Source organism: Arachis stenosperma, chromosome 8, assembly GCF_014773155.1.
Source record: "Arachis stenosperma cultivar V10309 chromosome 8, arast.V10309.gnm1.PFL2, whole genome shotgun sequence".
Classification (NCBI taxonomy): domain Eukaryota; kingdom Viridiplantae; phylum Streptophyta; class Magnoliopsida; order Fabales; family Fabaceae; genus Arachis; species Arachis stenosperma.
This window is the reverse complement of record NC_080384.1, coordinates 33,449,321-33,466,424: the sequence shown is the minus strand read 5'-3', so window position 1 is coordinate 33,466,424 and position 17,104 is coordinate 33,449,321. Positions and strand designations below refer to the sequence as shown.

The window sequence follows — 17,104 nt, the reverse complement described above, 5'->3', positions numbered from 1 at the left end:
AGGATGAGGAGCCGCTTATCCGGAGAGATGAGAGGACACGGGTTCCACGTCGTTGCTTCACGGGTCGCACCTATTTAGATGATTGTGTATCGTGTTGTATGTTATTTCATGATCAGTGTTGTATGTTACCTATCTTCGTTTATGTCTTTCGTTATCAGTGTTGTTTCGTAGCCACCTTTAGTTTATCAGTTGATGTATGTGTGCGTTTCTTATTGTTTTATCGTCTATCAGTCACTGTGAAAACACGTGTACTTTGCTTATTTAACTTATTTCCATAATTTAGTTAGCATGTTTCATTTAATTTGAAAGTTCATGTTATTGCCTTAACTATAGGCTGACCAAGTGATATTTCATGTTGGATAAGGATCATATTTATTAATTAATAAGACATGTAAAATACATGACTTTTAATGTAACAATTTTTCATCACAAAACAATGCCAACTTAGCAAACCTAGAACATCGGTGTCCTAAAGAAAAAGTCAAATGATCAAACTAATACAACTAACAACACAACACCACACTAACTCATCTCTCCCTGTATGGCTGGGTCCTCCGACCTGTGGGCAACTCCGACGAGTGTGTCCGGTTTACCGACAGAGGCCACATCTCTTTGGCCGGTTTGGATTTGCCTCGTCCATATTGGTCCGTATCCGAGTGGACCTGGGACGATCCTCCCTCGCACGCCTCTTGTTCGGGTCCGGTATCACTGTCGGCCCATCATATGGTGGCCAGAAACCCTCCGGAATGGGAGGTGTGAATCCCATCCGATACACACTAAAAACCGAACTAAGACGATACACCTGGTGGACGTAAGGCTGCTAAGTAACTCGTGAGTAGGCACAGCATGCTAGTGCGTGCGGACACGGGAAATAAAGTGCCTGAAGTATCCGCAGTCACATGTCTAAGATCCAAGTGAGACCCTATAGGTACCCAGTGAGAACAAACCAGTCGGAGTCGTCTCTGCCACGGTGTACTCCAAGTTATCCCTGTCGTACAAAGTCACGGTGAAGCACCTCACCATCTTCAAATTGGCCTCGATACACTTCACCAGATGTTGACTGAATTGTTGTCCGGTACCCAGCTGGGCCTCGGCCACTCTCCCATTGCGGACAAATAGTTCGGCCAACCTTCCGTATGTTGCCTTCACCAGTGAGCACACAGGAAGGTTTCTGACACCCTTCAGGATTGAGTTCACATACTCAGAGATATTCGTCGTCATGTGCCCGAATCTCTGGCCCTCATCACAATACTGTGTCCACAATGAATACTCAATCTGGTTTGCCCAGTCACACATCGCCAGTTCTTCAGAGCGCAGAATATCAAACCAGTAATCGAACTCGACCTCGGTTTTAGCATATGCAACATTTACAAGAAGCCTCCGTGCGCCTTTGCCCTTGAAGGTGAGGGCAAAATTTGCTGCTACGTGTCGAATACAGAATGCCCGGTATGCAGCTGGAGGTAGCCATCCCCCGTCGGGAGCCTCAAGCGCGGCCTTGATGCCGTTATGCCTGTCCAAAATAACCAGCAGACCCAGCTACGGTGTCACGTGCTGACGCAGGTGGGAGAGAAAGAAGGACCACGACTCAGCATTCTCACCCTCAACTAGTGCGAATGCAACTGGGAGTATGTTGGAGTTCCCGTCCTGTGCAATCGCGACAAGCAACGTTCCCCCATACTTGCCATATAGATGGGTGCCATCAATACTCACCAATAGCTTGCAATGACGGAATGCTTCGATACACGGTGGGAACGTCCAGAACAGTCTGTGAAAATAAGCCTGAGACTTGTCCAGCTATCCCCCAACTTGAACAGGGCTCGCTCTAAGTACTGCAACAGTACCAGGCATGGTCAACTAGACTCCTAACACCCACCTAGGGAGCTTGTTGTACAACTCATCCCAGTCACCATAGATGACGGCAATAGCCTTCTGCTTCGCCAACCAGACCCTCCTGTACGTCGGCCTAAACCCAAAGTGTGCGGCCGTGGCATTTAGGAGCACCTTGATGCTGACGGATGCATCAGCCCTAACTATTGGCATAATGAATGCCGCTATGACATGATAATCCAAACTCCTGTGGTCGCTGGAGATGGAGGTGGCGAGACACGTATGCGGTCAATTGTACCGTTTGACCTCCCAAATGCCCTTGCGCTGCCGGAGACTCATCCGAATCAACCATGTGCACCCATTCTCGAACTCAGAACACTTGCCCACATACCGGCGATAGTCAGACTCCACTACCTTGTACTGTACCCCTCGGCGGATGCTGTAAGTCTTTACACTTAACAGGGCCTCATCTTTATCCTGAAATTGCTGACCAACCTGGAACTCTGTCATACCAGCAGACCCTTCTGCATCTCTAGCGCCAAATTCAGCAGGCTGCCCAGGAACCCCCTCCTGCCTCATGGCATCCAGGTCCAAAGATGAAAAATGTGGAGGGTACTGTTGTGTGCCAGAGCTAGAACCACCTCCCGCTCCTGTAGGCTCACTCGCTCCAATATCATCGCCACTGTCATCAGCAATCATATCCGGCTCGACATCATCGTCATCTGGATCATCAAACAATCCATCTCCAACCCCAGCCGGTGCAGCACACTGTAGAGAGGTGTGACATGCTGGACAGGTGGCTCGTACGCAGGGACGGAGGAAGAAGCAACGGCAGGTCTGGAGCTAGAACCGGCCACCGTGGCTAAAGTGGTGGTATTCCGGTTTGAACTCCCGAGCTAGATACCACATCAACCAACTTTGCCAACAGCTCTGGTGTCCTCACTTCGAGAAATTACCGGCGACAATGAAACATGACCTGCAAGTCCTTATCACTCCTGGTCATGAAACAATCATACTTCACGATTTCTTGGAGCACCGTGATTGGAATGCAATAGAAAAACTTCTTAACCCGTTTCACACCTTCCAGACCAAGTTTCAGCAGTACAGAGCCCACAAGGTCATCATAGCTCGTCGTAGGCCTCACGATAATACAGTGAGGATCCTTATCAGTGAACTTCACACCGGAACGCGTTTTTCTCTTAATCAATCATCTGTGGTGAACAACACTACAAAACTGTCCTCACTAGCCATCTGACCCCTCTAATGAGAGCAACTCACGTTCACATCATATATATACAGGTCTGGTCCACACTAATTCGAATCATCCTCATTCGCACTATATATATGTAATTCGAACCAGCTCAGTTTGAATTAGGATTTATTCACGTTTGGTAGTAATTCGAATCTATACAATTCAAATTATGCTGACTTTACTTTTCATAGTAATTCGAATTGACTCTATTCGATTATGTATGTTTCAAGTTTGTATATAATTCGAGCTAGTACAATTTGAATTACATTCAACTCAAGTTTGAAATAGTTTGATTCGAACTACATATATTTGTGCATTGGTTGATTGGTGAATCAGATTTCGTTTTGGCTGATTCAAGTAATAAGAATCTTTCCTTAGCTTATTTTAGTTTTTTACCCTAAATAAAGGATAACATTCAAAAAATAATATTATCCTTTCACAAAAATATTATTTTTCTGTCTTAAATATTATTTTACTGTCTTATTAGTAACATACGTCACATATTTCTTTATTTATTTATTTAATTTTTTAGGTTAAATATCAAATAATGCACTACATCCTTTTGTTTTCTTTCTCCACTTAACAATATACAATCCCTTCCATCTTATGAGAACACCGTAACAAAACAACAGAAGTTTACCCACATTCTTTGAAAATTAAAAAATCGGTTAATCCAGACAAGTCCAAAAATTTGTTTAGCCCATTTCCTTTTTAATGCTATCTTTGACTAATTTTTATCCACAAGAAAATTTGTTTTTGCACACTTACATAAAAAAATGTGATCCAAGCCCAAAATCCACTCATGGCCACATACACAGAAAAAAAATAAAACTTGCCCAATAGTCTTAACTTGCCAAAAATAATTAACATCTAATTACACTTATTAATTTTTCTACAATGTGCAGTACAACTGTAAAACTTCCGCTTCTCCATGACCTAGTGTCCCATCAGCTGAACTTGTGACTATGGCCAACCAAAACGTATTCATCTAACAAGCTTGCCACATAATATCCACATATATGGATTTTTTTTCCATCCACACCATAGAACTTCCCTCTCTGTTTTTTGGACAACTTATAATTACAATAGGTCCTATCATTCGGTAATTGGAATGTCCCTTTCAAAGCTATTTTTGGTAGCTAGGGATCCCTTCCCTCTAATTCATTATGAGCCTTCTGAAACTGATACTCCAATAGTTCAAAAGCATTTACAGCAGCAAGATGAGATTTTAGCAGCCCTAAAGATAAACCTCCAACGAGCTCAACTGCGCATGAAGCACCACACAGATCGTAACTGACAAAAAGTGAAATTCAATGTCGAAGACTATGTTTTTGTAAAACTGCAACCTTATCGTCAACAATCAATAGCATTATGGAAGAATCAAAAGTTTGGCATGAGATATTTCAGTCATTTTCCTATCACGGCACAGATTAACAAAATTGTTTATCGACTACAACTATCACCAGAGGTAAAGATATACCCCTTTTTTATGTATCATTACTGAAAAAGTGTAAAGGAGAACCAGGAGCTATTAATATTCCTATGTCATTGCTCCTGGATGAGCCGGATATAAAAGTACAACCACAACTTATTTTGGGATACAAAATGGTGAAGAAACACGACTGTTGGCAGGAAGAAGTTCTTATCAAATGGCAAGGCTTATTCGAGGAGGAGGCAACTTGAGAACCATATATATAAAGTAATGCAACAACAATTTACTACGTTCTACCTTGAGAATAAGGCCATTTTTAAATGAGGAGATAATGATACAAAGAAGGAAAATATAGCTATAGTTGAGGCCCATCACATGTACCAAATGAGGTGATGAAAAGAGAACTTTGCAACCCAAGCAAGAAAAAGAACATAATCGAATTGGTTAGTAGAAACGATTAAAAGGTGTGAGAAGGCATCGTGAAGGGTGTCAAGTAAATTGTGATTCTCTTCTTTGCTGAATTTCTCTTTTCCCTGACCTATCTTTATTAAGCTTCATTCCTTTACTTTCTATGTTCTTGACTTGCAAGTGATCTCTCTAGGACAATTGAATAATACTCATGCACAATTTCGGATTTCCCTCTTATGTTCCTTGTTCATAATAGACCACACTCTATACTTTTTCATACTTACACACATGTTGCATATATGTACCGAGACATTATTTTGCTATTGTGATTAATTCCATTCATTAACCTCTGTTTGTATCATTTAATTTCTGCGATATTTTTTAATCTAATATGTCAATGATTAATCTTTTGTAAATCTAAGTTTTAAAATTTTTTTATTAGTTAATAGATTATTATATGCATAAGACAAAATTTAAATTTCTAATACTTAGTTAAATAAATAGGTATGCTACACATACAAGTCTTTTTGGCTTACAAGTCTTACAAGTTGGTACAAGGCCAATAAAACACACACGCATTACACTCTCACATTCAAGAGTAAATACACGTACGTTACTCAACCACTTCCTGTTTCCAAAGTGCGCTACTCATCATTATGAAAGACTTGATCTTCTTCTTCTTACTCGATGAAAACCACAATTGTTAGTTTTCTTCGCGTTTCTCCTCCTCTTCCTCTTCTTCCTTCTTCTTCTCCTCCTTCTTTGTGTTTCTCCTCTTTTTCTTCGCGTGTTTCATCTTCATCGTCGTGTTTCTCCTCTTTCTTCTTTTGATTTTGTAACATTATGTATTTTTTTTCTTCTTTGTTTGATTTTTTCCTCCCAGAAAGAATTATGAGAATATGAAATAAGAAGATGAAGAAGAAGAAGCAGCAGAAGATGAGGAGGAGGAAAAGTAAGAAAAAGAGTTCTGAATTATGCAGAACTCATCAGAATAAAAATACACCAAAATATCTTCGTTTTACACCCAAATATCTTCGTTTTTACACCCAAATTTGCTACAGATACAGAAATGAGTTATGTTACGTGTACACTAAAATCAGCTACCAAAGTCAACAAAGGTTGCAAAATACACCCAAAATACACCACAGAATGGCTGCAAAATATACCCAAAATATACCGTATTAAAACAAGCATAAACTATAGAATGCAAATACAACTATAAAACCATCATAAAAAATAACAAAAACCAGGTTCATGAATAATAACTAAACAGAAACTAAAACAATTCAACTAAAAGAATAAGACAAGGAAGAATTAACAAGTAAGGTTCAATTCAAACAAGGAAGAATTTGGTGTGATTTAGAATTAATATAATCTTGTCCATTTTATATTAATTCTAATCAGAACTAGTACATTAGATTCAATTCAAACAAGGAAGAATTAATAGCAAATTTCACAGGCAAGTTTCATGCACTGGTTCATAAGACAATCTGAAGTTGAATTATCCATTATCTTCAAAAACGATTTTAGAGCTTGATGTCAAAAAACAATGGAAATCGAGAATAACGAAGAAAGAGAACAGAGAGAGAAAAGCACATAAATGAAGAAAGAGAGAAAAAAGGCAAGAAATTCGAAAAAGGAAACTGAATCCTTTCAAAAATTAAAAATATGTTAGAGGCGCGTGAAACATATTATGTGCATAACAAGCGCGTTTGAGCGTAATATCAATTAGAGAACTTGTAAGACTTGTATAACAAAATCACTTTTATGTAGAGATTAATTCTTAAATAAATAGGTGAATTAATTATTCAATCAATTCTAATCTAAGGTGTTTTTTTTTTGGTTTTCTTTTTTTGGTCAAATCTAACTTCTAATTTTTACTCTTTTGTTTGGGTCAACAATTTAAGTTATGTTTATTTCCTCTTCTTTGTCAAAACCGAAAATGTTTTATATCATTTTTTGTTAAAAGGTAAGAATTTGTTATTTACAAGACCAAAGCAAGTTTTGTCCAGAAATTGGACCAAACAACAAGTGCCGTCCAAAAAATAAAGCAAAACAGTTCAGGCCATTTACAACAAAGAAAAAGGAAAACCAAGTCCCAGTTTTGTTATTTTATTTTCGTACTTTAATATTTTATCCTTATTTAACTATGATTAAGAAGGGATTATATGAAATCTATAGAACTTTGTAAGTTGAAAAAAAACAAATCTTACTTAGAGAACAACTTATACATTTATAACATGCAAAATGAATTTACTTATTCCATAAATCATAAATGAAATTGCACACAGATTCTCTTCTGAGAACATACAAATTGCTGCCGCTTCTTCCACCGATGCATGTTCCTTGGGAAGATGAATTTTAGATTTTAGTGCGAAGTTGGTTTTCTATCTGAATGATGTGGTACTGAATCCTTGGTAAGAAATTAAGAATCAATAGTTGAATACCACAGCCACAGCATGTCCACCGCTTGGCGCAATGGCGCTCCTATATATCTATGTTCAGCTTTGGAAAAATGGAAATTAAACAATAAACTTATTTGTTAAATCAAATAATCATTATTAGTTAAACAACGAACTAGATAATAATAATAATAATAATAATAAGTGTGTACTATATATATAAATTGTATTTTATTTTTATTATAATATTTTGCCTCAATGATTTCATTCATAAAAAAAGTTTAATAATTTATAATACAGTTTAATTAATATATGTTTTTCAAATATATAATAAAATTATTAATAATAAATATTTTAAATTTTTTAATAAATAAAAAATAAATATATAAAAACTTTGAATATTTTATATTTTTAATAAATTTTTTTAATTTATAATTTTAACATATATTTATAAAATACAAAATAAAAAAATCATTTATTATAATAAAGATGAGACAAACTTCGTTATATAAAAAATTTGAATATTTTATATTTTTAATAAAAAAAATTTTAATTTATAATTTTAACATATATTTATAAAATACAAAATAACAAAATCATTTATTATAATAAAGATGAGACAAACTTCGTTGGTTAATTTCCATATATAAGCATGAACTGAGAGTTCACCTTCTAGCTATTCCAACTTTACTTTCTCTCACTGTCAATCCCGACAAGTGCTAATTCTGAATTATGAAGCCGCATGTATATGGACTTCAATTACTTTCAGTCAGTTTCTAGAGCTTGCTGACGGTATTATCAAAGTATGAATTTTAATATGTTTTGTCTTCATATTTTTGTCTCCTTGTTTTCTCGAATTTAAATTTTTTAAAATGATAAAATAAAAAATTAATCGTATTCTATAATTTTGATAGGAGGTATGTTTTATTATCTCAATTTAAAAATAATTTAATTCTTTATTTTATTATTTACCAATTTTTTTTTTCCTTAAAAAATTTTAATCCCTCTCCTCTTATCTTATCAACACTAACCCTGCTCATTTATTTTATTTTATATTTGACCTATAATCAAAATAACATTAAGCCTGTTGGTACGTTATTTTCTGTTTTTTGAGACTTTAATATATAATAATCTGATCTCTTTGGAGTATTTCTTTCATGGTATAATTATTGTGTAAACCTTTTAATTTAGGAGAAATTTGAATATATATCAAGTAGAGAGGTTTTTATCCATAAAAAGTTATTTAAAAATTATAAAAAATAAACTCAAACAAGTAAAAATTATTTTATTTAATATTTATTAATTAATACTAAAATAATTATATAATTTTAGATATAATAAATATAAAATTACGAATATTATGTATATAAAATTATAAATATTATTATATTATATAAAATAATTTTAAATATTAACTCTCTAATATTATTAAAAAAATTCCAAATAAAAACAGATTTAATTAGACTCATTTAAAAATAAGATAAAAAGATCTCAAAGAATTACAATACTTGCTGAATAAATTTATTAAAAATCATTAAAATAGAAATTTATTCTCATTTTCGGTTAACACAGAGAATATTTTTTTTAAAAAAAATATATATCTAATGTATTTACTATTTATGGAATTTATAAATGCCATTGGGATGAACTTTTGAATGAAACTTTATATTATATCTCCTTAGCTTGTACCATATTGTATGTCATATCTAACAAAAAAACAAGTGCATGATCATGGCTTCGAAGCATGAGCAAGTGAAGATCATAGAAGAATGTAAAGTTGCACCACCAGAAGGGTCTCTTGCCTCCACCACCACCATTGTTCCCCTCACTTACTTGGATATCCCATGGTTCCTATGCCATCCGATTAAGCGCATCTTCTTCTATGACTTCCCTCACTCCACCAACCACTTCCTTCAATCATCACTCCCTCCTCTCAAACACTCCCTCTCCCTTTCCCTCCAACACTTCTTTCCATTCGCCTCCAACATCATCGTACCTCCCTCCCCGAGTGTCCCCTTCATCCGTTTTCTTGACGGTCTTGACTCACTCTCTTTCACCATTGCAGAGTCTAAAGCAGACTTTTCCTTACTTGTATCTGATTCGCCACAAGATGTTCGGTTTCTACACCCTTTGGTCGCTTCCTTGCCTCCTAAGGTTACCATGGAGGATGGCACGCTTGTTATGCCTCTCATGGCCATTCAAGTCACTGTTCTTCCAAACACTGCCTTCGCCATTTCTCTAACATTCAGCCATCTCGCCGCCGATGGCTACTCGCTTCATCATTTCATCAAGTTTTGGGCCAATCTTTGCAAGCAAATAATAACAAGAGGTAGTGGAACAAATGATGAAGATGTTAAAGAATCTAGTTTTTTGTCTCTTCCTTTTCATGATAGAGACATAGTTAAGGACCCAAAAGGGCTTAAACATGTTTACATGGAAGAGGTAAGAGATTTGCTGAGGAAGAACAACAACTTGATGAATTCTCAAGCCCCTGTCAATAGTAACACCATGGTACGTGCAACTCTTGTCCTAAACCATAGTCAAGTTGAGAAACTCAAGAAATGTGTGTCTCTTAAAGACCGTGACACCTATGGTTCTAATACGTTATTACACATGTCAACGTTTGTGGTCACGTGTTCCTTGATTTGGGTTTGTATGATGCAATCAGAAGAACAAACCGAAGGCAATCATCATCATACTAAGAAGAATTTTGATGATGAAGTTTGCTATTTCATAATTCTAGCTGATTACCGTGGCCGTTCTGAGTTTTCAATACCTTCAAATTACTTTGGGAATTGCTTATTGTCTGGATATGTGAGACTCAAGAGGGGTGAGCTAGTTGGAGAAAATAATGGTGATTGTTATCATGGGATTTTTGAGGCAGCAAGTGGAATTGACAGGGAGATTAGAAATCTGAGAAATGATGCATTAACAAGGGTTGAAAGTTTTGTCTCATATGCTAGAGAATTAAATAAATGTCGTAGTATAACTGTGGTGGCAGGGTCTCCAAAATTAGGAGTTTATGAAACTGATTTTGGGTGGGGAAAGCCTAAGAAATCAGTAGCAGTTCATGTTGAATCAGCAGGAGCATTTTCTCTTTCGGATTGTAGGAACAACGAAGGAGCGGTTGAGATTGGAATTGCACTTGAGAGGATCCGAATGAAGAAATTCATCAAAATTTTCGAACAACACCTCCAAAACATCGATCATGATTTCCCTACGTAGTTTATTTTATGTGGTCATTATATATGTACTTGCATTTTATGATGTTGGTTATATAGTTTAACTTTATCGGTATTCTGGTACGACTAAATATCTTTTAAACAACTTTTTATTATACTAATAAAAAAAATTAAAACAAACACGTTTAAATAGATTTAATATTTTTTAATTTAAAATACAAATTCAAAAATTAATTTGGCTAAAATTAAAATTTAACAATTTAATTTTAAATCCTAACACATTTAAAATACTCTTTAAATATCTTAAAAAACAGATTTCACTCCATTAATTAAACCCACTCATAAAATATAGATATGTAGCACCTCACACTCCTCTTTCGTTGCCGTGCTCTTCCCCTGTCTTTCCATGCCCAGCGCTTCTCACTGCTCTGCGCTCTTTTCTCACTGTACTCCTCCCTCAAGTCGTGTTCTTTCGTCGCGCCGTGCTCCTTTGTCACTGGAGATAGCATCGTCGAGATAGTAGATTGCTAAGCGGATGAAGGCGGTGTCATCGAGGTAGAAGGAGCCACGTTGGAGTTAAACACCATGATGAACAGCTAATCCGGTGTATCCATTGTCTATGACATTACCGGAATAGTCAGAATAGAGGGGGACGACAAAGAAGTTTCAGAATACCAGAAGAAAACCTCCTTCTACTACGGTTACGACCACAAGGCCGATCCGTGACATCTCTACCTGTCATCATATCTGTAAAAAGCATACTAATTAACATAAATCTTTTCAAAATTATATTATTTGAAAGAAATTTTGACATAACCTCCCTTAAAAGGTGCTAACCTTCACGGTAATAAATCGCACAACAATCGAAACATATTTAAATTCGAAACTTTACAAAATTAGAACTCTTGAAATTAAACCTAACTAATCAACTAGAGAATCTATTCTCAAACTTTAACATTACTAAAACAAGCATATCATCAAGTATTGTTAAATACTAATGATGTTTTCTTTCTAATTCGACTCAAGATTGATGATATTAAATATCATCTAAAACCTATTACTTCACGTATTTTTATATATTCAAATCAAAACTTTAAGTTCTAGTTTATATAAATTACTAGACCTTATTTAAGCTAATATTGTAAATATATATTTGTCTTTAAATTTAAGTTATACTAAGCATTATATGATTTATATTATTAATTGATTAATTGAGTATCTAGTTAAACAACAAACAATATAATTTAAAATCTATTCTCAACTTCTAATTTATAATCAATTTAAAATCTATTCTAATCAATGGTCATCTAATATCAAATCATAGCTAAATTTAAGAAATGGAAGAAGGAGATACTACTTCGAAGGAGCAACGGCAACAGAGGTGGCAGCAACAACTACCACAAACAGCAGCAATTCGATTCGATTCGGTTCGGACGACGAGAGAGGACCGTAAGAAGAGGCTGCCGAAAGGAATGTTGAGAGAAGGGGGAGAGAGTTAAAGAGAGAGTGGGAGACGAGAGGGTTAGAGAGAGAGAGTAATTCAAAATGAGGGGAAAGAGGATTTGCGGTTCAAATTTAGGATACACTTATCGTCGAATTTACTGGCGGATAAAGTTTTGTGATTGGCCAAAATACAACCTTACACTAATCAAGGTACCATCGGATTTATTCACATGTAAATCCGACGGTTATCGTGGCGCCAATATTTCGCCTTCCTTCTAATTCTTACCGTTGTAAACTAGAATCTGACAGTAAATCTTTTACCCGACGAATTCATTGCAAAATCTACCGATGAATCCGCCTCTAAACCCGACACTAAATCCGACGGTATTCAGTGTTTTTCATGTAGTGTCTCTGTTTTTTTTATCTCCTTCATTCCTTTACCCACTGTATCTCTTTTATATATAATGATTAATTACAAATTTGACAATCAAAATGTACAATATGACATTATTTAATTGTAACTAAAATCAAAATCAAAATTAAAATATAACTATATTATATTACTAATTTAATAACTAAAATGTGTCACATTACACTCACTCATTAAAATTGAGATGAAATATATTTTTTTAAAAATTAATAAATTCTCTTTTTTCCTTCATTTTATCTATCTCTCTCTTCTCTATTTTTTCCTACTCTTCTCACTCTATATATAACTTATAATTTATATTTTATATTATTAATTTGACAAACCAAAATATATCATGATATATTTTTTATTACAATTAAAATAATTTTTTTTCCTCCAAAATTAATAATCTCTCTCCTTCTTCTTTAACTTTCTCTCTCATTCTCTATTTCTCTACATTTCTATTCTACAAAAAATAAAATTAATAAAATAATATAATACAAAAAATTCATAAAATTATAAAAATACATTAAATTTATAATTAAATATAATTAAAAAATAATCTTATAATATTATTCACATAAAAATTTTAATTATTATTATTATTATATACATACTTTTTTTATTTAATTTTAATTTTTTATTGTGTATCTTTTTAATCTATATTTCACTTCTCTTCTTTCAAATATTTATTATTTAAAGAGAATACTAATACTATGATTAATAATTAAGATTAAGATTTAATTATTAAAAAAAATTAATTTTACGTTAATTTTATAATTATCAATATAAAATTTTTATACTAATATCTAATTATTATATATATAGAGAGAGTTAGAAAGAGAAAGAGAGAAAAATATTTTTTTTAAATAAAAAATATAAATATTAATTATTTTTATTTGTTAAATAGAATTAATACCTAATAAATATAAAAGTATATATATTAAATTTTTAAAATTTTAAATAATAAATATTAAAAGTAATTATTAATAAAAAATTATATTTTTTATATAAAAATAATAATTAAATAATTTATTATTTAATTTTTTTTATTTATAAAAATTCTGGTCGCCTTAGTTGATTATGAAAATTTTTGTCTCTTATAATATTTTGTAAAAATAATTTAATTTTATAAATTTTATCTGTTATAATTTATAATATTAAAATACATCAACATAATTTAAAAAAATTTATATTTTTGTAATGTTATTATAAACAAAAATAATAATAAAGAATTAAAAAAACTATACTTGTCAACCAATAATAATAATAATAATAATAATAATAATAATAATAATAATAATAAAAAAGAAACTATGCCATGAGTTCTTCGAGGAGTAGTTGAATAATATTAATATGATGCTAAGTCGCTATTAAAATTAAAATCTTCCAGACAAGGTGGGGATAGTATACTCTTAAAATGATCAAACCTCCCGATCGGTCAATTTAAATTAGAAAAATATAAGAAATTAATTTTTTAATTAATTATTATTAGTTAATTAATTATTATTTTATTTTATTTTAAAAATTTAAAGTTATTAAAATTTATAATTTAATATTTAAAATCTAAAATAAATAAAATAATTTTTAAAAAAATTAACTACAAAAAATTAATTTCTAACATTTCTCATTTAAGTTATATATATATATATATATATATATATATATATATATATATATATATATATATATATATATATATATATATCCTGCATCAAAATATCCAATAGCAAATTAAAGTAGATTTTAATATAGTTATATATCAATATCTATCAATAATTTCGTTCATATAGATGCGGACACCATTAAATTATAAAAAAAACTATTTAAAAATAATAAAAATCAATTTAAATAATTTAAAATTACATATTTTGTTTTCAGTAATTACTACTAAAATAAATATATAGTTATAAATATTACATACATAAAATTATAAATATTAAATTAAATAAATTAATTTTTGCTTATTTTCTTCCCAACATTACTCAAATTATATTTGATTACATACATCACATATACGTCAAATTCATCTGCTGTGTTGCACTTAAGAGATTCTCATATGATAATAGTAATAATAACAAAAGTAACGGACAAAAATACAAAGCAAAAAAAAGAAAAAAAAATAAAACCAAGTGTTGTTGTAGATTCGTAGTTGCATTTAAAGAACAAGAAGTCTACCAAAAAAAAAACACTGAACAAGTGTTCCTTATTAACACTTCCTTTAGTATATATGCGGCACACATCAGTGTACAAACACATAATAATCGATCATGGCTCCTGAGACCGACAACTATGATGAGGTGAAGATCATAGAAAATTGTCAAGTTGCTCCACCACAAGGTTCTCTTCCCTCAACCACACTCCCCTTCACTTTCTTCGATATTCAATGGTTCCTATGCCACCCCGTCAAGCGCATCTTCTTCTATGACTTCCCTTACCCTACCAACCACTTCCTTCAATCATCACTCCCTCCTCTCAAACACTCTCTTTCCCTCGCTCTTCAACACTTCTTCCCTTTCGCCTCCAAACTCATCTGGCCTCCACCACCGCACGAACCTTTCATGCGCTATCACCAAGGTACGGATTATCGACTCTTTAGTCTCTTTTTTCTTTTAGAGAAATGTTAAGGGCGATATTTTGAAGCTCATTTTTTTTATATGAGAAGCATATGTGTATTATGTGTTATTGTGGAGAATGTGAATGTTAGGCATAAATGTGAGATAATTTTTTTTAAGCAATGCTAGGGGGCAGCAATTTTTGTGATTGTTAGCCATCAACTAACCATCAATGATGATTTGATGGTGTGAGATTGGTGTGAAATTTCATCCAATGGCTCACCTTCCTCTGCTGGTTACATGCTGGCCAAAATTCAATAAAACTACTGGCCCCCTAGACTTTTTCATTTTTTTTTTAAATAAGAAACGAAAAAATCGGATCATTTAATTTTTTTGTAAAAAAGATTAAGCTTACTAATTAAACAATCTAATTAGTGTAGGAAAAAAAATTTAAATTTTAACAAAAATAATAAAATTTTCCGATTTATGTTTAAAAAATTAAAAAACTATACACTTCATAACTGCGTCTTATATTATTCCTCATTTTCATATTTAAATTAAAAAGTAATATTTTGATAGTTAATTATTAGACATTAATATTAAAATATAAATTTAAATATATTATTAAATTATTAAATTTAATGAGTCGATGACTAAAAATAATAATAAAAAATAATTAATTCTGATAGTTTTTTAATTTTTTATTATTTTTTAAATATCTTTTATATTATTTATTTATGTTTATGCAATATACATAGGTAGCGACTCAGTTGCATTCACGGTTGCGGAGTCCAAAGCTGATTTCAATCTTCTTGTATCTGATTCACCACAAAATGCAAGAGATTGGCACCCTTTTGTTCCTTCTTTGCCTCCACAAGATACCTTAGAGAATGGCACTCGTGTGATCCCTCTAATGGCGATTCAAGTAACCATGATACCGAATTCTGGATTCGCTATTTGTCTCACTTTCAACCACCTTGTTGCAGATGGCAAGTCTCTTCATCATTTCATCAAGTTTTGGGCCACACTTTGCAAGGAGATAGTAACAAAAGGAGGTAATAACTTGGGCTCCTTTCTTGAAGGGTCTAATAGTAATTTAACCCTACCTTCCCATGATAGAAACATGATTAAGGACCCAAAAGGGCTGAAACAAGTTTTCTTGGAAGAGCTGAAAAAATCTTATTTTGAGAGCTTGGAATTCCGAGGGCTTGTTGAAGATGTTTCTACCAACAAGGCACGTGGTACGCTCGTGGTGACACGTGACCAAGTTGACAAATTAAAAAAATGGGTGTCGCTTAAATATAGCGACACCTATGGTGATAACTCTGAGTCATTGCAACACATTTCAACCTTTGTTGTCACAAGCTCTTTGGTTTGGGTTAGTATAATAGAATCAGAAGAACAATGCAATAATAATAATAAGTATGATGAAAATTGCCATTTGGTGTTTCTAGCTGATTGCCGTGGCCATGTTGAATTTTGTGTACCTCAAAATTACTTTGGAAATTGTCTAGACTCTGGGTTTGTGACATTCAAAAGGGGTGACATATTAGGAGAAAATGGGATTGTTAGGGTGGCAAGTGCAATTGAGAGTGAAATTAAAGAGTTGAAAAGAGAAGCATATAGAGATGGTGAAAATGTGATGGAAAGGTATAAGGAATTAGCTACGTCTGGAGAAAGATTAATCATAGTTGCAGGGTCACCAAGGTTGGGAGTGTATGAAACTGATTTTGGATGGGGGAAGCCTAGGAAATCTGAAGCGGCACATCTTGAATCATCAGGGTCAATTTCTCTTTCTGATAGTAAGAATAAAGAAGGAGCAATTGAAGTTGGATTTTCACTTGAATGGCCTCGAATGAATCTATTCATCAACATCTTTGAACAACACATCAAAAGTGTTCACCAAACTTTGTCAATGATGACCAATTTGAATTGAATTAGGCAATATGATAATATATGTAACGAGACCTCTATTATTGTTCTGATTGGCTTTCATATATATTATTTTAGTAGTTTAATAATTTCTATCTCAATCAGGGTAGGGTACGTTGGTCATGGGCTAGCTCATGGCTATAATGTCTATTACCATGTGGGGTAAGACTTTGGAGATGATGATATTATGAAATAAAGGGTAAATTACTTTTCCTTCTCTCGAACATTGTTCATAAAACTTTTTATGTGCTTGATATCACCG

At 33.0% G+C, this 17,104-nt stretch overlaps 3 protein-coding genes across 3 annotated transcripts; 2 read left to right on the top strand and 1 right to left on the bottom strand.

Moving 5' to 3' along the window:
• Window positions 1-903: 903 nt before the first annotated feature.
• LOC130945838 (uncharacterized) lies at window positions 904-2,526 on the bottom strand. The gene is made up of 4 exons (XM_057874535.1): window positions 2,126-2,526; window positions 1,874-2,026; window positions 1,580-1,765; window positions 904-1,510 (listed from the first exon to the last, which is right to left on the bottom strand). Exons 1-4 carry the CDS (start codon window positions 2,524-2,526, stop codon window positions 904-906), a joined length of 1,347 nt encoding a protein of 448 aa, XP_057730518.1.
• A 6,526-nt stretch (window positions 2,527-9,052) lies between these two features.
• Window positions 9,053-10,546, top strand: LOC130945837 (coumaroyl-CoA:anthocyanidin 3-O-glucoside-6''-O-coumaroyltransferase 2-like). The gene has a single exon (XM_057874534.1). The coding sequence runs from the start codon at window positions 9,053-9,055 to the stop codon at window positions 10,544-10,546; it is 1,494 nt and encodes a 497-aa protein (XP_057730517.1).
• Window positions 10,547-14,533: 3,987 nt separating this feature from the next.
• On the top strand, window positions 14,534-17,104 carry LOC130946425 (coumaroyl-CoA:anthocyanidin 3-O-glucoside-6''-O-coumaroyltransferase 1-like). Its single transcript, XM_057875177.1, has 2 exons — window positions 14,534-14,932; window positions 15,669-17,104. The coding sequence occupies exons 1-2, from the start codon at window positions 14,626-14,628 to the stop codon at window positions 16,844-16,846; spliced, it is 1,485 nt and encodes a 494-aa protein (XP_057731160.1). The 5' UTR covers window positions 14,534-14,625; the 3' UTR covers window positions 16,847-17,104.

Bases quoted from the DNA above. Each gene is read 5' to 3' on its own strand.
- LOC130945838 (XM_057874535.1), bottom strand. From the start codon at position 2,526: ATGATTGCTGATGACAGTGGCGATGATATTGGAGCGAGTGAGCCTACA. The intron at 2,027-2,125 runs GTACAATTGACC...GCCAATAGTTAG, and splicing joins GGCATTTGGGAGGTCAAACG to GGCTGATGCATCCGTCAGCA. The intron at 1,511-1,579 runs GTCCTTCTTTCT...TATTTTGGACAG, and splicing joins GGTGAGAATGCTGAGTCGTG to GCATAACGGCATCAAGGCCG.
- LOC130945837 (XM_057874534.1), top strand. From the start codon at position 9,053: ATGGCTTCGAAGCATGAGCAAGTGAAGATCATAGAAGAATGTAAAGTT.
- LOC130946425 (XM_057875177.1), top strand. From the start codon at position 14,626: ATGGCTCCTGAGACCGACAACTATGATGAGGTGAAGATCATAGAAAAT. The intron at 14,933-15,668 runs GTACGGATTATC...CAATATACATAG, and splicing joins TTTCATGCGCTATCACCAAG to GTAGCGACTCAGTTGCATTC.